This window comes from Erpetoichthys calabaricus, chromosome 2 (genome assembly GCF_900747795.2).
Source record: "Erpetoichthys calabaricus chromosome 2, fErpCal1.3, whole genome shotgun sequence".
Classification (NCBI taxonomy): Eukaryota; Metazoa; Chordata; class Cladistia; order Polypteriformes; family Polypteridae; genus Erpetoichthys; species Erpetoichthys calabaricus.
In genome coordinates this window covers 165,323,100-165,345,011 of record NC_041395.2, presented here as the reverse complement: position 1 = coordinate 165,345,011, position 21,912 = coordinate 165,323,100, and the positions used below count along the sequence as shown (strand labels likewise).

General features: G+C 38.2%; 1 protein-coding gene across 1 annotated transcript in view; it reads right to left on the bottom strand.

Annotated features, from left to right (window-relative positions):
• Nucleotides 1-9,123: 9,123 nt before the first annotated feature.
• The window catches only part of klhl6 (kelch-like family member 6), a 35,996-nt gene continuing 23,207 nt past the window's right edge, over nt 9,124-21,912 (bottom strand). The window contains exons 4-7 of the mRNA XM_028794756.2: nt 19,929-20,166; nt 15,916-16,118; nt 15,298-15,511; nt 9,124-10,368 (exon numbers count right to left, since the gene is read on the bottom strand). Of these exons, the coding sequence (XP_028650589.2) occupies nt 10,067-10,368; nt 15,298-15,511; nt 15,916-16,118; nt 19,929-20,166 (957 nt within the window). The 3' untranslated portion in view covers nt 9,124-10,066. The remainder of the gene's footprint in view (nt 10,369-15,297; nt 15,512-15,915; nt 16,119-19,928; nt 20,167-21,912) is intronic.

The following is a 21,912-nucleotide window of genomic DNA, read 5'->3' as shown; positions in this document are numbered from 1 at the left end:
TCCCCCAATGTCATCTCCATGTAACTTGCACATCATTTCCCAGTCTATCATTTGGAAGCAGTCATTCAGAGCCATTTCAGCCTCCAAGCTCCACTTCTTCACTATCCTGGTGGTAACAGTTTGCCATCTGATAACAGGCTTGTATCTGGGAATGAGAGGAATCAGGTTGTGGTCAGATCTGCCCAAAGGTGCCAGATGTTCACTCTTAAACATCTTTAACATTTGAGTAGAGCAGATCCAGGCACTACATCTGTATAAAGCCTCACTATGACTATGACAGCCAATTTAGTAGTTTTTCTTTCTTTTTAAATTTTCTTCCTACAGTGGAACCTTGGTTCATGAACGTTTCAGTACACGTACAAATCGGTTTACGACCAAAAAGTTTGCCAAACTTTTGCCTCAGTTCACGACCACACACTCGGTATATGAAAAAGCCAGTTTCCCTTTTGGTTTGTGCGCGCTGATGATTTCCGCACGTGTTGCATTGTTCTTGGTCAGATGTGCGTGCTTGCACGTGCATGCATGCTTTCACTGTGAACTCTTTGTGCTCTATTTCATTTCCCTTCCGGTTCGTACGCGCCGATTACTGTATTTAAGCACGTGTTTAGCCTCTTCCTGTTCATTGTTCTCAGTCAGACGTGCATGCTTTACCTGTGAACTCTTTGTGCTCTACAGTATTTCGTGTGCTTTTGCAGTTAACCATGGTTTCTAAGCAAGTGAAGAGTGGTGAGAAGAAAGTTTTGCAGAAAATTGAAATCGAAGTAAAGAAAGAAATTATTGAAAAGTATGAGCGTGGCGTTCATGTTACTGATCTTGCCGCCGAGTACAAGAAGTCAAAATCTATGATTTTGACTATTCTAAAGCAGAAAGAATCTATTAAAGCAGCTGATGTTGCAAAAGGAGTTACAGTGTTAACCAGGCAGAGGCCTCAAGTGCTGGAAGAGGTGGAAAAACTGTTGCTAGTGTGGCTGAACAAGAAACAACTTGCAGGGGATAGCGTAAGCAAGGCGATGTTATGCGAGAAAGCCAGGAAGATTCATGGCGATTTGCTGCAAAACTATCCTTCTACGAGTGGCAAAAGTGAGGAATTTAAAGCTAGTAGAGGATGGTTTGAAAAGTTTCGCAAGAGAAGTGGCATTCATAGTGTGGTAAGGCATGGAGAGGCTGCTAGTTCCGACGCTGAAGCTGCGAAAGAATTCGTGACAAATTTCACAAAATTAGTGGAGGACGAAGGCTACATCCTGCAACAAGTCTTCAACTGCGACGACACCGGATTGTTCTCCACCCAGTTCCTCCTCACTTCATGCCAGAACTCGATTCATGCAAGGTTAGTTTTCTTGGTGGTTTATGGTTAGTTTTTGTATTACGGATTTTTCAAATGTTCATTTTTCGGTTCGTAGCGTGAATTGTTGCAATGTTACTTTTCTTGGTTGTTTATTAAATTTCTGATTTTTCAAATGTTCATTTTTTTCCCTGTGCTTGAAACTCATTAAAAAAAAGTTTACACAGCGATCGGGTTGTAAGGCTATTAGCGTGAACTCCTGCAATGTTACTTTCTTGGTTGCTTATGGTTGGCTTTTAAATAAAGTTCGGATTTGTTGAAATGTTCCTTTTTTTCCCTGTGCTTAAAACTCATTTAAAAAGAGTGTTTACAGCGATCGGGTTGTAATGCTATTAGCGTGAACTCCTGCAATGTTACTTTCTTGGTTGCTTATGATTGGCTTTTAAATAAAGTTCGGATTTGTTCAAATGTTCCTTTTTTTACCCTGTGCTTAAAACTCATAAAAAAATGTTTACAGCGATCGGGTCATAAGGCTACAGTATAGCGCGAACTCTTGCAATGTTAGTTTTCTCTGTTGTTCAAGGTTTTCTCAGTGTTATTCAATGTTTTTACATTTAGTTTACTATTACACTGTGCATTCTATGGTTTAATTAACTATATTTGTGCTTAAAAACATAAAAAAATATATATTTACAGTTCATATGGTCTGGAACGGATTAATTGTATTTACATACAATCCTATGGGGGAAATTGCTTTGGTTCACTAACAAATTGGTTTACGACCAGAGTTTTAGAACGAATTATGGTCGTGAACCGAGGTTCCACTGTATTTAGTTATTCTGGTGTGTGTTCAGATCATAGTGTTTGTGTGATTATATTTATTTAACTACCTATTTAATGATTTATTTAATGAGCTTCTGCAAAAAGTTAAATTTCCTCAAACTCTTCCATAAAAACATCTATCTTTGGCATGTAACAGTTCTGAAACCGAGACTGAAAAGTCCACAATCTTTCGGAACCACGACTACCCCAACCTGTTGCAACCAATTCAGCTGCAGCCTGTTGAACTCTCATTACGCTGCAAAACTAATTTCTTATTTCATAATTAACACTAACACATTTAAAATCGCACAATTATTGTTCTATCTAAAATTAGGACAAGCCGTATATTTTGTAAACAGTCAGTCCTCAACTTTCACAGGGAGTACGTTCCTAGGGAACGACATGAAAGCTGAACTCACAAATGTTAATAAAATGAACCTATGGGAAACAGACGGTTAGGTTCCAGTAACAAAAAAAAACAAATTTTTTGCTGGAGACTGCTCATAATACATTATTTTCATGGAATTCTTTATAACAAAACACTATTTTTGACAACATGAAATTTCATAACCACAGCTGCATCTAGAAAGGGGCAGAATTAGGCAATGCCCACCCAAATGTATGCTCTGCCCACCCAACTAAATTCTGCACTGTTTGAAAATGCCAATCACATTTATTTCCTCAGCTCTTGTCACAATTTCCTAATTTCTCTGGAACTTTTGTAGGCGCCTATTATTTGGAGAAGAATATTTGTGCATTCTTTTTTTTTAATTTATTTTTTTTAATTTCTGTTATTGTTGCTATAGTTTATATTTGTGTTGGGTTGAATAAGAAAATTTATTTTAAGTTTTAACATCATTGTTAGCTTGCTAAGACACAATGTGAATTTCCCATTGGGATTAATAAAGTATCTATCTATCTATCTATCTATCTATCTATCTATCTATCTATCTATCTATCTATCTATCTATCTATCTATCTATCTATCTATCTATCTATCTATCTATCTATCTATCTATCTATCTATCTATCTATCTATTTAACATTTAATTATTACAAAAGTTGATATTAATGCTCGGTTTAAAAAAAACTACCTGGTTAAAGTCCAGACTGGATATTCCTTAAAAAAGCTATAAACACTATGCAGTGATTTTTGGTTCCCAAATCAAAGCTTGTTATCAGCAAATCGGGCAGTGCTGTCATTAGCTCTACACCTTCAGATCAAGTGGGCAGTTCAAGAGATAATGTTACACCTTCCTTGCCCATTTTGCACCAACACAGTGCAGGTAGTGTTTAGTAGGTCTTGTGGCTGAAAGTTATATAAGTGATCTGAATAATAGTGAACCATCCAGGAGTGGCTAGTTGAAAAAAATTTGGGCTGGGCACAGTTTTAGGGTGGGAAAAACTGAAGCAGCAGTTTTATAGTGCCTTTCATATCTATCTATCTATCTATCTATCTATCTATCTATCTATCTATCTATCTATCTATCTATCTATCTATCTATCTATCTATCTATCTATCTATCTATCTATCTATCTATCTATCTATCTATCTATTGATTGTGGTACGCGGCTGGGGGTCAGACCCGGCCGGGACGCCTGGAAGGACTGGGTCGTGGCATATTTATCCTCCAGGCCACGAGGGGGCAACCGCCCTGGAGTAGAAGAGGCCCACGGAAGGGGAGCAGGGAGGCTCAAGACCGTTGGGGCCTCTGGTCACCGTCAGGGGGAGCCCCGAGCCTCATGAAGCCCGGGACTTATTCACTTCCGCCACACCCATGGAGGACGATCCTTCCAGGGTCAACCGGAGTGCTTTTGGGTGCTCTCCTGATGCTTCCGCCACACTAGGACATGACGTCAGGTAGAACACCTGGAGCTCATCCGGGTGAGGATAAAGGGGGCTGCCTCCCTCCTGTCTGAGAGCTGGAGTTGGGAGCAGGAGCAGGACGAAGCACCTGGAGAGAGGAGATAGGAGGCCCAGGGACAAGGAGAGAGAAGGCCCAGAAAAAGGGAGACTGGGGCTAGAAGCACATTGTGAGTTGTGCGAGACTGAGTTGTGTTGTGTGGAGAAGAAAATAAAGCATGGGTTTGATAAAGATGCGGTGTCGGTCTGATGGTGTCCGGACAAATATCACACTATCTATCTATCTATCTATCTATCTATCTATCTATCTATCTATCTATCTATCTATCTATCTATCTATCTATCTATCTATCTATCTATCTATCTATCTATCTATCTATCTATCTATCTATCTATCTATCTATCTATCTATCTATCATATAGTGCCTTTCACATCTATTTATTATATAGTACCTTTCATATCTATCTGCCTATCTATCTGGTCATTCCACAAGCTCTTCTGGTCCTCATCATAGTGTCAATGCACATCTTGGCCTGTCCAGTACCAGACCAATAGGACAAATCCAGGCTAAATTGTATTATATTTTTTACAACATGCTGCTCAATCTGATGCCAGCTTTGCCATTTCTTCTGTGTGCCAAAACTTCAGTCTGTGACATCCACAGTCCCCTTATTCTTCCCATAACTTGTCTTATAAATATGGAATGGAACTGGTGCACCTTCCATCCAAATTTTGTACTACACCTCTCTCTAAATTGCCCAATTCTCTGCCAACTTGCCTAGTTCCTCATTTGCCAAAACCCACACCATAATGTCCACACCCCTACCTCAAACTCTTCCAATATCGGTTTCTTCTGTCTGTCTTATGATACATTCATAGCATAAGTCCAATCCAAATCTTATTCTGCCTCTGCTAATAGAGTGCCCAGTTCTTGGCCATTTCCACCATATTCCATAAATCCACATCATACAATCACTACTCCTCTGGTTTTTCTATTATAAAAGAATCATAGACAGAAACTGAGACAGCCAGATGTCCAAAAAGCACACTCAATTTATTATTTTCTTCTTTTTTAACACAACATACAGTGCACCAACCCACAATAGTTGCTCAGTCCTTTACTTTCCTCTTTCTCTCAAGTCTTGTGCCACCTCTACTCCTCTCCTCGCAAGCTCTGTCCTCTTCCACCCGACTCCGGCTCCTTGAATGGAGTGAGGCGGCCCCTTTTATAGTGCACCTGGAAGTGCTCCAGGTGCTTCCCGATTAACCTCCAGAAACACTTTCTGGTGTGGCTGAAGCACTTCTCGTTAATCCAGCTCCTCTTCAGGCAGCACTTCCGGGTGTGGCAGAAGTGCTGCAGATCTTGTTTCTGGAGCTGTCCAGGCACCCCCTGGTGGTGGCCATGGACCTCAACAGGTTTGAGCTTCTAAGCCCCAAGCCTGTGGCCCTGATGCAACACAGGGGGGCTGCCCTCTCTTGTCCTGGGGTATAAATTGCCCTTCTCCTCGTTCTCTGCTCCTCCAGGTCTCCCGGTAGGTCACAATCCCTGGCCATCCATCACACTATATAAAAAGTTCCTACTGAAAAATTTGAGCATGTCATAACAGATGGAGCTCCAGCTATGATGAGGTGTGACTCAGGATTTATTGCGCATTGCAAGGCAGACACGGACTTTTCATAATTTCTGAACTATCACATTCATCAGCAGGTTATGTGATCAAAAGTTACTGGATTTGAACACATCATGACCCCTGTGGTTCAGATCATTAATTCCATCCAAGCAAAAGCCGAAGTACACAAATGCTTTCAACTGTACCTTGAGGAATGTTCAGCTGAGTATGGTGACCTGGCAATCCACACAGAAGTCCAGTAGCTGAGTAGGGGTAAGATATTGTAACATTTTTTTGAGGTCTGAAGGAAATCAAAGCTTTTTTCAGTTGGAGTGGGTGCATGACCTGGCTTTCCTGACAGACATATGTCAGACATATGTAAACTGAATGATGTAAACCAACAGTTACAAGATAAGGACAACAATATATGAAATATGATCATCATAAGTGAAGGGATTTGAAGCATTTTTGTGAACAGTCACTGAACCGGTCTGGAAACTCCTGCCCCAACTTGTATTAAATCTGTCATTTTTTTTATGAGCAAGTAAAACGTTAAAGATTGCAACACTTCAACTCTGTTGGAAAGATATTGGAATGTTATACAGGGAAACCTGATATTTTTGATGTACAGAAACATTGGCCAATCTGGTACAAGTACGGCAGGAGTTTCCAGTTTTGCATTCTTTGTCTGTCTTTTCATAGAGGTAGAAATACAGTAGGTGACATTTCAGAGCAGAATGTATAGAGGGATATATTTACTGTATAGCACTGATGATTAGTATGTATTTGAAAGTATTATATTTTATTGAGCACTTGCACTGTAAAGGTTAAATTATGTACAGTAACTGTGTAAGCTAGGGACCACCAATATTTTATAAGTCAAAGGTCAGGTATGCACAGAAGGGTTGGGGGAACAAATTCCCCTCTTCCCGATGGGGAATGTAAACTTTAGGTTGGAAATATTGATGGCAAACACAGGACCAATACAAGACTGGAATATGTCCTGTCAAGAGAGTGTGGTGTGCTACTACGCCCATGAAGCTGGGAAATATTGGTGGAACCAGTTGGTGGCAGGATTGCGGGGAATGGAAAGTTTGGAGTCAGATGAGGAAGACAAATATGTTTGGAGATAACAACTGTAATAAAAGTAAGATTTGCCCATCACTGGGCGCTCATTGTACTTGATTTGAGTCCATGTGTGCATCATGCAATAAAGCCTGATTCTGCTGCCATTCCTGAGACTCCATGTGCCTTTCTTTGAAGGGTCACACCCTCGCCGCAACAATGGCTGAACTGTTCGATATCAATTTTGTGGAGAAAGAGATGGAGATTATAAATCTCCAAAAATAATGGCCCAGCTAAAATGTTAACAACATTCACAACATTTATGGAGCTTGGAAGAGCCAAAAAATATAAGAATCTACACCAAGCAGCCCTGAAAGCATCTGCTTTATTTGGCTGTACATACCTTTGTAAAGCAGTCTATTCTGATAGGAAAGTTAAGAAATCTAAATAAACATTTAAACGACTCTCTAAGAATGAGGTGGATGTACCCCAGGATACTCTCCTCTTGTGGACCTGATGAAGTACTGGTCATCTTACTAGCTGTAGCGTTTTTAGTTTTTCATTTTATATTGATTTAAGGTGTTGTTTGAGCTTAACTGAAAATTTAAACATGGATATGAAAAATTGCATTTGACATGATTGTCATATGGATGTAAGAATATTTTGGTACAAGATATGGATTTGAAGCATGTTTATACAAAAAAAAAGCTTCATTCACCTGTTTTAGATTGAGATGTTTGATATGCTTGATCTGAAATTTGAGCCATTTAAAGGTACAATTCTTATTTATTTTTAGCCATAACTGATTGTCCTGATTCATACAATTCAAGATTTTGCCTTAATGACAAATATGTTTACTAATTTTACTGTTTTGAACTGTTTCTAGAAATAAATCACTTTGCATGTTAATACATAAAAGTGTCTTCTTTTAGCTGATCTGGATTTGAAGTTTTTTTTTTTCTGATATGAGAAGCATTTAATACAACAGATGAATAAATATAAAATGTACGTAGCTCATGGCCACTTTCTTTTTTTCAAAGTAGTGCTTGAATTAAAAAAAGGTTGTAGACCACTGGAATAGAGCAAGCTGAACATTTCCATTTTGGCCACACATTAATTTGTTTTCAGTCTGCAAAAATATTGCCTAACTGTGAGCACAATGCTGATCAAAATCCCTAAAGTAGCGCTCCTCAACAAACATTAACATAAGGATCTGAAAGCAATGTCTGCATATGGGTGGAAGTTGTGAGTATTTGGCAATCTCTTCATTTTTTGGTATATGTTTCTGTGTAGTTGTCATTCTTATATTGTGTATCATGGACAGGGCTGGCGCCACCATTAAGGAGAATTAGACATTCACCTTGGCCACAGATCTTAAGGGGGGGGGGGGTCCCAGCTGCACAGGTTAGCTACCGAATAGTCAGTTAGTGCACTTTAAGCTCAGCCTAGGGTGCAAAATAACCTAGCATCGGCACTTATATTAGAGTATATGCGGCACGTTGATGAGCCATGGTATTAGCCAGCTGTTCAAAGGTCAGTTTGTGCAGGCACTTGTCTCCATTTGTCACACGAGTATTTTGTTTCACATAGTTGACGCTTAGCAGATGGTGCTTCTATTTTTGTTCTTCTTGGTATCAGTGGCCTCAGCAATGCACCTCACACTCAGCTGATGTTGCTTTTGTTCTTTTCTTTTCTGCCATGTTACCATCTTAAGCAGTTTGACTTATAATAAAGATATAAAGCCTGATAACTTCATGGAGGTTGCTAGGACCCCACTTTCTTGCTTCAGTAGCGTGTATTACTTCATAGTCTTTCGATGAAGACCAAGATCAATTTTCTAGCCCCAGTGGTTTGTTAGTAATCATTTGACAGATGGACGCAATCCTTAGCATTTTATATATATCGACTGTATAAAAAAACAATTAGGTCTGTGTGCCCAGTCCCTCTGAGCTATTTGATTGGTCAGTTTGACTCTGGTGTGATTGGTCAGTTTGGCTTTGGTGATACGACAAAAGAGGAAATGTGAATGGGAGACGTGTGAGGAGGAGTAAAGGCCTATGAAGCAGAGAGTTGCCTTTCTGAGACATCTTGCCTGAAGAAGGTGCCTGAGTTGCCTCGAAAGCTTGCATATTGTAATCTTTTTAGTTAGCCAATAAAAGGTGTCATTTTGCTTGACTTTTCTCTACATTCATAATGGCTAACACGGTACAACACCCTAGTACTTCAGAGACAGGAAGTATGAAACCGAGCAGGTGATGAGAAAGGTATCTCGAAAATAATAACAGATTCTGGTGAGTTAAAAGTTGATTGGTACATGCAAGTAAGAATTTCACTGCACCCTGTACAGGCTGACAATATTGACCCAAAGGCCTTATTAAGGGTACCATTTCATTCATTATTTTTTTTATTTTGGTGACAGTTTCTGATTTTCTTAACCACAAAAATACAGTATAAGTTTGCAATGGGAATTCTAACATTTTTGCCTTTGAGACACATTTAGCGCTGCTAGTGAAGCCAGTATTATTAAGAATGATCATTTTCAAATCATAAAGTAAGCAAAAACAATGCAAAGCAAAGATGAAACAAGCTAGATATTTCAAAAGACCACAGTTCATTTGTGTAGTTGTTCTTGATAGAAAACTCAACTTTGTCCTTTATACTGTTTCATGCTTACTTGTAATCAGTCATTATTACTTTACATTGTAATTTCAAAGAGTTAGTCTAAATGGTGACTGGCTACATGTGAGTGTGTAGGTCTGTGGGTGTCCTGTGAAGGACTAGGTCCTCATCCAACATTATTTTTGACTTGTGTCCATTCCAGCAGGCATAGGCCATAACAAAACTTCACATCGAGCTATTCCAGCTTGAAAATGTTATGTTTTATTTCATGAAATGGACTCCTCGGCTTCCTTCTTTTCAGATGGTATGGTTGCTAAGTGAGCTCGCAGATTCAGAAAACTGAGTCCTGTTCCTAGCCTGGTCACTGTTAATATGTTCTCTGTGTGTTTGTGTAGCCTTTCCACAGATACTCTGGTTTCTCCCCACATATCCAAAAGTGCTCAAACTGGCATCTCTAATTTGGTCCAGTATCAATATTATTGCTACTGAGATAGGCTGTGAGTATCTGATCCTGCACTGGAGCAGGCTGATTTAGAAGATTTAGATTAAACTGCATACTGTAGATATAGATTTTTAATGTGACCTGGAGCCATTGGGGTGAACATTCATATACTATTTAAAAAACGAAGCATAGTTTTTTAATTTCTTTGTAACATTATACAGCTTACAATTTGACAGTAAAGACAGTAGACTAGAAGAAAGCAAGCCATTGTTTCTCATTTTCTTCTCAGTTTTTGTGATTTATTGCTCTCAAATGCTGAGCGATTCCACCAACAGCAAATTAGTTGATTTATGTTTTTAAATCAGACAGAAATCGCACCAGGCACCATCCTCCGTACATGTGAGTAGGATTTCCTAACAGTGACACTCCCATGATGAGACACCCCTCTAGGCAGGACACATTCTTCAGTCAGCTTCTGGGATTCTGCATCCCAACAAAGTACAGTGGCAATGACTTCATTTTTCTCATCACGACCTCCAGTGATAAAAATCTTGTTGTTGCAGGCAGCGATCCCAGAGCTGGCTCTCTCATGGGCAAGCCTGGTGACCAAACTCCATGAATCAAACCTGGGGTTGTATGAGTACAGTGCTTTCATTGCACCACCTGCAAAAAAAAGTACACAAACACATATCACTACTTTCACCAAAAATAAACTAAAATTATGAGATGATGGGATAATAGTTTAGTGGTTAGTGGTTGCCCATGTGTTTTATTAGCATGTTTGCACCATTTCTTTAGTAGCAGTTCTTCCCAGCTGCTACACTTTTCTCCCATATCCCCAAAGACATGCTAGTTAGGTTAACTGGTGCTACGAGTGTGGGTATATGCATGTCTGGGCCCTGTGACTAACTGGCGCCTTGACCAAGACTGGCTCCTATTTTGCATTCAGTGTTTCTTCAACAGGCTCTGGCTCTACATAACCTTGAACTGGATTAAACTGGATTTGAGAATAGCAGTATAAGTGGCTAGCCGTAAATACTATAACCTCTCAGTAGGTTTCAAACCTACTTAACAAATATAAGGTCACAAAGGCTTGAGGCCCTCCTGCCAGCATCACATGCGAACCGTGACAGGGAGTGCAAGTCCAGTGCTTACTGAGAAAAGGTCAATTTAGAATTGCCACTTAAGGTGATACAAATATCATTGGGATGTGAGTTGTGGCCTGCAGGGGGCGCTCCTGCTCCCCAAGCCCAACACAGTCAAACACGAGGCACAAGTCCAGCACAACACAGGCTTTTATTTATGTGGGAAATGCTTCCCAAACCATTTCCCAAAACACCAATGCACACAGCTCAGTATAATAAAAGCACTCAGCACTTTGTTTTCTTATTCTTTTCTTCATCTTCATCTCTCACTCCACCTCCACTCCTCCTCCAGCAAGCTTTGTCCTCCACCTACGACTCTGAATCTAAGAATGAAGGCAGCTGGCTTCTTTTATACTGCACCCAGGGGTATTTCTGGTGGCCCGTTAGTGTGGTTCAGAAGCACTTCCGGATGAGGCAGAAGCCTGATGAAACAGGGCTCCGCAGCACTTGTAGCACCCCCTGGCAGTATCCTAGGAACCCAACAGGCTGAGCCCCCAAAGTTCAACTCCTAGTGTGTCCTGTGGGACTCTGTGGTGTCACTGCAACCCAAGGGGGCTGCCATGTAGCAATATGGGGGAGATAATACACTATGCCTGCTCTTTACCCTCGTCCTTCCAGTTAATAGGCGTCCCAGCCAGGTAAGGGCCCTGGCCATCCGGCACAGGGTGTTGGGGTTTAAGCCTGGGCGACCAGATCCATTAGGCAGCAGTAAAAAAAATTAAAAAGTGTTTCTTCTCAGATATGCTAACAAAATAGAAGCTCTTGAAGCTGTTTGTGAAAATGGCACTAAATATACAGAGGAGCTTAAAAACGGAGCAAAAACTATTTTTCAGTTACATTTGTTTAATTTTTTTCAATGTTCTGTAAATTGCAAGTCTTTCAAGACTGAGTACTTTATTATTTGTTTTCTTCACTTTGTTGTTCTCTCAGATTAGTCTTGTGGCTGTAACTTGGAATTTAATCCATAATAATCCATGCTAGTCCTGTCCTTGTGGTATAGCGGGTCCACAGCTCCCGTTCTAAGGCCAGTTTTAAAATAAATAATCACCGCTTAGTGAGGGTGCATGGTGGTGTGTGGCCAAAGCGGTTCCGAAGGGATTTGTGATGTGGGCGTTTCTTGCCTAAGTGCACAGGTGAGAAACGGTCCACATCCGTAATTGTTCCCAGGAGCTGCTGATTGCCGCGACTACCACATTCCCTTTCATAAATAGAAGCGCGAGTCAGCAAAAAGGGGGAAGAAAAGGAAAACACTGAAAGAAACTGAAAACACTGAAAGAAACGGAGGTTGCAGGAGAAGGCAAGAAGCAGGAGGAGAAAGTCGGTGCGGGAGAGCAAGTGAGTGCAGGCTCGTGTGCAGCTGAGCAGGAAGCCTGGGTGTTTGGCCGACACCCAGAGAGTAGTCGTAGTGGTCAATCCCGCTGAGTTTATAGTGAAGAGCGGGAGTGACTGGAAGGCGGATGATTCTCTGCGTAAGGCCATGGAAGGTAGCGGGAGTCGGGACTTGGGACGTGGAATCCCCAGCGTGTGAGCCCTGGACGTTGGGGGAATCCCAAGTCATGGTTTGGTGGAGCCTACCGGAGCCAGGGATCGGTAAGGTAAACCGACCAGTAGGAGAGAGGAGAGACGGTCAGCTGCAGGTAGGGCGACTCCCTGTTGAGAAGCCCAGACGGGAGAAGCAGGGGAGCCGCCAGAGGACATCGGGCTTGTTTTGTTTTAAAAGACTGCTTTCTGCATGTTTTTTACCTCATTGTTTAAAAATTTTTCTAATGGATTTTAACCTCCACTTTTCACTTGCTTTTTATGAATTATTTATGACTTTTGAATCACTTCACTTCATTTAAATTGGACATGTTTTAATAAAAGCACTTGGCACTTTTGCACACCATCCCCTTGATCCATTGTTGTGCCTCACTGCAAGCTCATTGGTGACATTACGGACAGTGTTGGGTTCAAGGGCTCCCGGACAGAAGATGGGAGCATGGAGTCGAACCCACATCATCACAGTCCTCTCTTCAAGTTACTTAAGCTGTCTGTTTTTCAATTGTACAAAAATTCTATAAACTATAGTTATGTATTTACAAAGTAAATTCAATAAAAGTTGCTTGGTTCTAAAAAGCCAAAGGGCCACCTGACTCTTTCTTAGAGCTTGCATAATGTAAAGAAAAAGTACTCTGCAAATAAATAATTAACTCTTGGAAGTAAGGTAAATCTCTACAGAATTTAGATCTTAAATCAGTGGCCTGAACAGAAATCACTTCCAGTGGCTTTTGAATAATTTTCAACTACAATCAGGGCAAGCAGCAAAACAAAGTAATGACCAACACAAATGCCGCCATGATCTCTTGGAATTCTTCTGCGGGAAGAGTACTTATCCAGTCAGCTTTGGCTACAACTTACATTAGTTATTAACTACAGGCATTTTGTAAGATAATTGTTATTGTCTCTGAGTTAATCATGTTCAACATTTCCAGAACAATGCCAAGGTTAGTTTGACATGAATTTGTTTTTTAGATGCTGAACTAAATTATGTGCATACAATAATTACCCAGAATTTCCCTCCAGTTTATTCATGAAATCATTTTTCTTGATGCTTAGACAACAGTTCCCAAATGTAACTGCTTCAATGCATCTGATGATAGAAAAGAGATGACTCCAAGTCAAGTTGAGATATAGAAAAAATATAAATAACAGGGTACAAGATGTCAAAAATTAAATTATTCTTAGAAACACAGCAAACAGAACAGTGTACTTAAATACTAGGCTTAATTGCAATAGACAGTCGGTCTTTAAAAGTTTGCACACGTTGTGTGTTAAGCAGGTCATCTACATGAAGTTCAGTATGTTTGGGACCGCAAAGTACTTGGATGGGAGACCATCTAGGAAAAACTTGGGTTCTTGCTGGAAGAGGACACCAGGGGGTGCTTACCCTATGGTCTGAATGTGGATCCCAATGCCCCAGGGCAGTGACAGGGACACTGTGCTGTAAAAATGACACCATCCATCAGATGAGACATAAAACTGACATCCTGACTCTCTGTGGTCATAAAGATTGCTGGGTATCTTTCGAAAAGAGCTGGGTGTATCTCAATGTCCAGACTAAATTGTCTACCATGGCCTAGTCATTCTGACCCCTTAATCATCCCCTGTCTCTAGCTGGCTATCTTTCTCACCCCTTCACCACCTAATATCTATGTGTGATGAATGTATTGGTGCAAAAATGGCTGTCATCATATCATCCAGGTGGTACACAGTGGTAGTGATTGAAGTGGCTCCCCACTCACTATGTAAAGCACTGTAAGTAGCAAAAAAAGTGCTACAGAAATGTAATTAATTATTACTACAAGAGTGCTTGCCTAACAACAAGGTGATTTCAATGTGATTATCTGCATTATGCATTTACCTGCTAGCTTATTCAAGATGCATCCCTTATCCACTGCATGTTTTGTGCTCAGAATTTCTTGCCCATAGCAGCTTAAAACCTGTTAAACTTCAATCATTTAGAAACAAGTATGGTTGCCTAAGGAAATGTTTTTAACCCGGAGATCATACCTAAACAAAGGAAAATGTCTGATCAAGCACAGAGTGTACTTAATATTCAAGTGCAAAAAGTCTTGCACAATAGCTTTTTTTTATCTAGCTGCTGTTATGCAGTGTAAAGTCATTCATGGTGATATAATGCATTTGCTTATCAACTTGAAAATAAAAAGCCCATCTCTCTGATATTGTGTGTGATGCATTGATGATATGGTACATTAAGGTCAGTTGGTTAATTGAGTCTTGCAGAGAGAAACATTTGTGATTAAGTTAGAAGAATCAACAAATATAGTAGGGTCTAGTCAGCTACTTGTATTTGTGAAATATTACTCTGATAAGAAATAATGTAAAATGGTGGTTGTGGGACACCATTCTGAGTAAGGCATGTCTAACTGGCCAATTTGAAACAAGTTCCTGAAACTAGCTATATGGTATTTATTTGTCTTCTACAGCAAGCCGTCATGTTCTTCCTGCATTGAGTGAAGTGGAAAGTGATTTGTTTAGGTTTGAACTTGACAGTTTCTGTGTTTTGGTTTAATTTGTAATATCACTCTTGTTAGCTTGATATATTTTTTTTCATCCCATTAAATTATTTTCCTTACTTTTGTTTTTCTTTAACCAACAGAGGCAGGAGTATGGGGGCACAGAACTCTCTTTGCCTAAGGGCATCTGATTAGGTTAATCTGGCCATGACCTGGGGGTAAGTAATAATGAAAGTGGGAAAGAAATTACAGTACTCCAATGTGAAAGCCGGCTGGAAGATGTTGAGAAGGAACCTAGTTAAGGTTGAAAAGATAAATGATTGAGGTAATGGACTGGATTAAATTAAATGTGGTTGAGTCTATATTGATTGGGCCTATAAAATTAAAACAATCCTGAGAAATTAAGTCCATACATTGTTAGGATTACTAACCTGCAACATAAATGTGTTCTTTAAAGGTGACTGCATTAATGCACTTTGCCTCAACTGGCATTGACGATTTGAAACTCCATTCATTAGTAGATGGGTCAAAACACTGAGTTTTATCTGTAGAGAGTTTGCCATTTGGTCCACCTCCAATTACATAAAGTTTCTCATCGTAGGCTGATGCGGCGAAGGAGCTCACGTTTAGCATGAGGGGTGCTGCCTATCAGAAAAGAGAAAAATCCAAGTTAGGTTCAGGCACAATAACTGAAAGTTACAGGAACCTTTACAAATTAATACTGCAGCCATATTTTATGAATTAAACAGAATGCATTGATATTAAGTTCTTATTACACACTGCCACTAAAACTGAAAGTTGTTCCTTAAACTGTTTCTGTTACAAGAGTAACTAATTTATTGAAAATATTCTTTCCAGTGTTTCAGATTATTGTATTTGGCTTTAATTTGCTTCTGTTTTCCAAGCACAATGTACCGTAATGTCAGTAGAAAGATACAATAAGTGCTTTACATATTTCAGAACTGAAATGTACAAATTTAAGACATGTTAATTTTTTTTAACTGGACTACAATATCTTAGTATTAAACATGGATTGATAAAAAAATAACCTGCGTCCAGCAGTTATGAAAGGAATCATAAGCTTCCACACTGTTCTGTCGCTGGATTCCATCGAAACCACCAATAACGTACACCTTTCCTCCCAGCACAGCCATTTTGTGTCTCCACCTTCCATTGTTTAGATATTCTAATTGGATCCACTTGTTCAAGGAAGGATTGTACTTCCAGGCATCATGTTGTGTCTCTTTACCTCCTATTTGAAGAAACAAATCAGAAATACACAAGACCCATGAAGATGAATGAAGATGACTTTGTCCTGTTCTGTTTTGAAAGGTCTCAGTTTATATTGTATAAATAAATTATAATATAAATTTGTCTCAGTCTATATAGTAACATTTTTCCTTGATTGAGAGCTATAAAGTTTGATAGATAGATAGATAGAACTTTATTTGTCCCCAGGGGGAAAAGTTGGATAACTGTTTAAACGAAACGTATCTGAAGTAATGAATCACTTAGGAACAGGGTTCATAATAAGAAGAAGCTTCATACAGGCTTTTAATATGTAAGAATATATACCAAACAAATACTTTGAAACATTACAATGACAGCCTGAAATTATCCTGAGACCCATTCAGGGCTGACTTTTGCCCTGTGCCCAGTGATGCTGGGAAAGGAAGTAAACAGTGGCACAGCATTGGACTAAATGGGTTGAAGATAATTCTAGGTATTTAAGCAACACTTATAACAGGAGGTGAAAATAAAGACACGTAAAGCGTACAGTTAATTATTTACCAGGACATTTTGATGAAATCTTGAATGATGCCCTAAGAATGTGGATTCCTAAAACTAATAAGCTGGACATGCATTAATAATATGATCATAAAAAAAGTAAATTTTTGAAAAGAACAAGATACAGGAATTCACATGAACATATGGAAGTATAACTAAGGATTCAACAGAATGAGTAAATTTACAGTAGACTCAAGACATTACCAAGCTGTTGCTGAACACGCTGCCAGCCATGACTATACTTTACCTTCTTCTGAGGTCTCATGGCTAACCCCTGTTGTAAGCAGGGTGGGTTCTTTGGGTAGAGGACTCAGCAGTGCTGATGGCATAACTTAACATTGGATTCAGCTTGGTGATTCTAGCAGGTATATGAAAAGAAGCCATTGAAAGAAAGAAGAGGCAAGGTCAATAGTCAGATCTGTAAAAAACAAATAACGTAAAGGAGCAAACAAGTACTGGGTAAAAAACATAAGCCAAAGGTTAGAACGCAGAGTCGGAAATCAAAGACAGACAACACGCATTAGGAATGCAGTTAAAATTAAAGGTTATGAATAATATTTTTGAACAGAAACTATTTTATCAGAAACAATGATTACTAAACCGTCATTCACATGAATGTCAGGGCTTTCAGTTTGAAGGTTAATTAAGTATGTAATACACCTGCAAACATTATGTGATTGGTCCATAGCTAAGGTTGCCTAGCAACTCTAAAACAGTGCTACTTGTAAAGGCATAAGGTAAGTAAAGGGCATGGCCACAAGCAAACAACAAAAACGAGGTGTGAAAGAGGATGGGGTCCTAAAGCTGCCGAAAGATGTAGCATGGAATAAAATAAACGTTATGAGGAAAACTGGTTTTGAAAATTGTTAAAACCAGAATGTCTACTTAGTGAAACATGCAAAAACAGAGCATATTATTGGAAATAAATGAATACCCTGAACTTTCTGAATATCCAGAAATACATAAAATTGTACCTTTTAAAATAACTAAGAAACAGCTAAGGAATTAAATACATTTTTCACTACTGTTTTCACAGAAGAAGAATATAAACTGGACTCTTCAAATGGAGTTAAAAGTAAGTTCCATGTTTAAGGATCTTAAACTGGAAGAGGCAGTCAATTAGTCATCATTATCATTCCAAACAATTGTTTTCTCACTCTTTCTGTCAGAGGGCTAATATAGAACAGTGACCCTGTCTATTCTTACACACAAAACAGCGTTTCAGAAATGTCCTTATTCCTTTTTGGATACAGTGATAACAGTATGGCTGAGACTAAAACAGTCTTCAAAAACACACAGCAACAATCTATAAAAATATAAATTTATTTGTACCTAGCAAGTAGCTTAAATGGGAAAAGAAAGTCAGGAAGGGGGGTTATCAAATGAGAAAATATACTGTATATTTCACCAATGTTTTCAAGAAAAGTTTCAGACGGAATTAAAATTTCATTTTATTAAACTAGAAGAGGGAAACAAATTTCAGAGCAAGGCACATTTAAGAAGTATAAAGCTACCAGCCTGACTAGGCGTAATGATGTTATTTCTAAACTATCAATTATGATATTCAGAATATAGATTAATTATAGTCCAATGAAATCTAAAGCAGAATCTAAAGGTCAAAGAAAACAACATAGCATTCCTAAATTCAATTAGGGGTCCTGTTACAGTGGCAGTGCCTACACCAGCAGCACTGACCACAAGGCAAAAAAACATCTCTGGAGATGTCACCAGTCCATACACACACATCAGTCAACCTAACTGGTATCTGGGGATGTGAACTAGTACTGACAACTGGGCTACCATGCTGCCCCCCCCCAAAAAAAAAACACCTACTATAATGCCCTCAACCTTTCAATCATTTTCTTATACTTTATTGTGAATGATTGGAGCACACTGAAGTTGTCAGTGACCACAAATTATATGATGGAGGCAAAAGAAATAAATGAAAACGTGCTTGAAGACAAAAATAAAGAACTTTATTACAACAATAAAGAACACAAATGAAGGACTAAATGTATGAATCAGTACAATTTATAAATTGTAAATAAAATTAATAACCTTCAAATAAAGAGCTTTAGTGGAAAAGCAAACACCACCAGTTTAGTTTGTAGCAGGGGCACCAGCAGTGTCCCACTCACAAACTTCTCACTTCACTTCTGAAACTAGAGAAAGAAGCACATTGAGACAAGACATTTTGGGATGTGGGAGAAAAACTCATGCAAACAACAAACATAGATAGCAAAGTTTAGATAGATATTCATGTTAGACAACACCTAAAATGCCAAAAACATGAAAAAAGCTCATGTTCACATGCTGAATAATTCATATTTTAGACTGACCAGTTGTATGCTCACAACATACTAAACACATGTATTTTTACTACAGAATTGTTAAATAAAATATGTCCAGAAAATGCTCTTGTGAATGAAAATGGAATTTGCTCAAACACAAAAGAGCATTGCAATGCAAGAAATGACTAGTTACCAGCTAATGTAGTATCATTTTGCTGAAGCTCTTTCATTGAATAAAATCTTCCTAACCTAAAAATTTCTTTTATTTATATCACCATGTTCTTTTAAAGCAGTGCGAGGTATGATGTACGATGACACCAGTCTCTCCATTCATATGTAGCTTTCCCTACGTCAGAGCATTTAGCTGTGTAGCTTGGTCGGTAGAAAATAAAATGAAGGGAGAAAACTTGGGCTGAGCCCAGTCTCTGGGCTGATTAATATATTCAAGCAGACGTCAGCTGCTAAACAGTTTAGCATATTGCATATCATTTTTTCAAACACAAACCCTCATTTGATACAAAAGGTTCCAATTTTCCTTCATTAAAACAGCATTTTACACTACGGTACAATGTCATTAATACTTTATTAGAAGTACTCGATGGTTTTCGATTATCTGGGAATCAACAAAATGTTTGATGGTCAAAGATGACTTAGTAGCTCTCAATCTCCTTTCCTTTATTATTTTTTTATTCATTTCTTAAAATGTATAGTCTATGATTGATGTAGATAACTGATGCAAAGTTGTCTACTTTATAATCTAGAAATCCTTAACTAGATACTAGGTAAAAGAAAAAGAAACACCTAAGACATCTTAAAGCTCAGATTGAACTTTTTAAGATTCAATAATGATAAAATGTAGACACTGAAAAGATGTTCATGTTGAAAAATCTGACCTTGAGTTTGGGATAAGGCACTAAAAAAATTTCTATTTTTATGGTATTATTAATTATCATAATGTAGTTAGAGCTTCTGCTTTTGTTTACCTGATAAGTAAACTTCATTTCTGAATGTGATACAAGCAAATTCTATCCATTTTCTATTCTCAGTATCTGCCTCCATTTCTGTAATTGGTAACTTTGCTACTTCCAGTCGGCTGCGTCTCAGTGGATCAAAGCAGGTCACATCTGATACAAATTTTTCATCTTTTGTACAGCCACCTATTATTGTAAAGACCTCCGACTGGAACTCTTGCACCCGGGGCTTTGTACGTTCAGAAATAATCTGAAATAAGAAAAGAGAAAGCTGTAATAAAATGTAAGAGAGTATGAAAAGTAAAGATGAAATGTTCTGAGGTTTGAAGAAGATTTCTTAATAATATTTAAACGGAAAGGTCACTAACAAAAATTGTGATGTTGATTAAAAAGAGTACGTTTTTGTGTAACTTTTTATGTAACTTTAACAAGACAAAAAAAATGTTGTTAGAAGAAAGGTTACTGATACTTAAAAAAAGCAGAGGTTTTCTCCAGGAAAATGGCCACTACTGCACATCAAATGTCACGTGTTAAATTGTGGCAATATCTGCATGATATTGAAAAATCTTTGTCTGACCTTTAAACAAACAGGTAGACATAGTTTAGGCATGTTTTTTTTAAAAAGAATTACATTACATGTTTTTAGACATATTGGAGAGCATGGCTGTTACATGTTAAATTAAATTTACATTCCGTGATACAATAGCTCAGACCCATCTGAAATATCTGAAAATGTAAATTAAGATATTTAAAAATTAATTATAGATACATGAAAATACACCTATTTCAAAAAATCTGAAATTCTGGAATATATTGTAAGATATCACCAATGCATTTTGAGGTATCTAGAAATAAATTCCCATTAATTTTGAGATATTGTAAAATAACTAAGATATCTTGAAAGGAATTGGTGATATCTTGAATTGTTAGTGAAAGTTTTCAAAATACACAGGAAGCTATTGGAAGATATTTTTAAATGTTTTCAACATATCTCAAAATGCTTCTCAGATTTATCTTCATATTGGCTGGCATTTGAGATATCTGGAATGCAGGGCCGGATTAAGAGCTTTGGGGGCCCGTAGCACATTTCAAATTTGGGGGTCCTTTTGGTCTGCATCATCTGAAGTTTAGATTCTGAAAAGTTCAAACCGACTAAATAATTATTTTACTCTCGATTATAATAAGAATCTTATAATATTTATGTGAATTTTATGTGTTGGGCCCCTAAAGTTTTGTTGTGTAAGAAATTTACAGTTTTAAAATGTAAAGATAATATTTTTAAAGACCAGTTTTTCAATGCTACACTTTTTCATTAAATATTGGGTCCACCATTTGGGGGCCCCCAAAATTGCGGGGCCCGTAGCATATGCTACATGTGCCTATTGGTTAATCCGGCACTGCTGGAATGCATTTTGAATATTTCTGAAGTTGTAAGTTCAAATCTCGCTTCTGATTTTGTGAGGCCCTGAACAAGTCACTTTCCCAATTGGGAAAAAAAGAAATTATAAAAAAAACAATTATATCTCAAAGTTTTATGTCAATGGCATCTGCCAATAAGGTAATAATTAATAAAAAATAATTAGTAAAATTTTCTTTTTTTTCTTTTTAACCAAACAAAATTAATGAGTCAAATTAGAAAAATTATTTATTAAAACACAGCAAACTGTAGGAAGATTTTTATAGCAAACTAGCTGAAATTACCTGCCATTGAGCATCATACAAACTTATAAAGTCAAAATGAAAACAAAATGATGAGTTTTCAATCAATTATCAGTAAAAAAAATAACTGACTATTAGGATGTAGCAGTGCCTCGCATACTGCCTTATTGTATGTCTGAATGCTAGGCTGAGTATATCTACTTCAGAAGCTCAGGGTGCTGAACAAACCTGAAGAGAGAATGGACCTGTAGACTGGACAATGAGGAGACTCAAATGGAATAGGAGATCATTTTAAGGAAGATGAGGTGTAAAAGGCTGACATTTTTTTCAAACACAG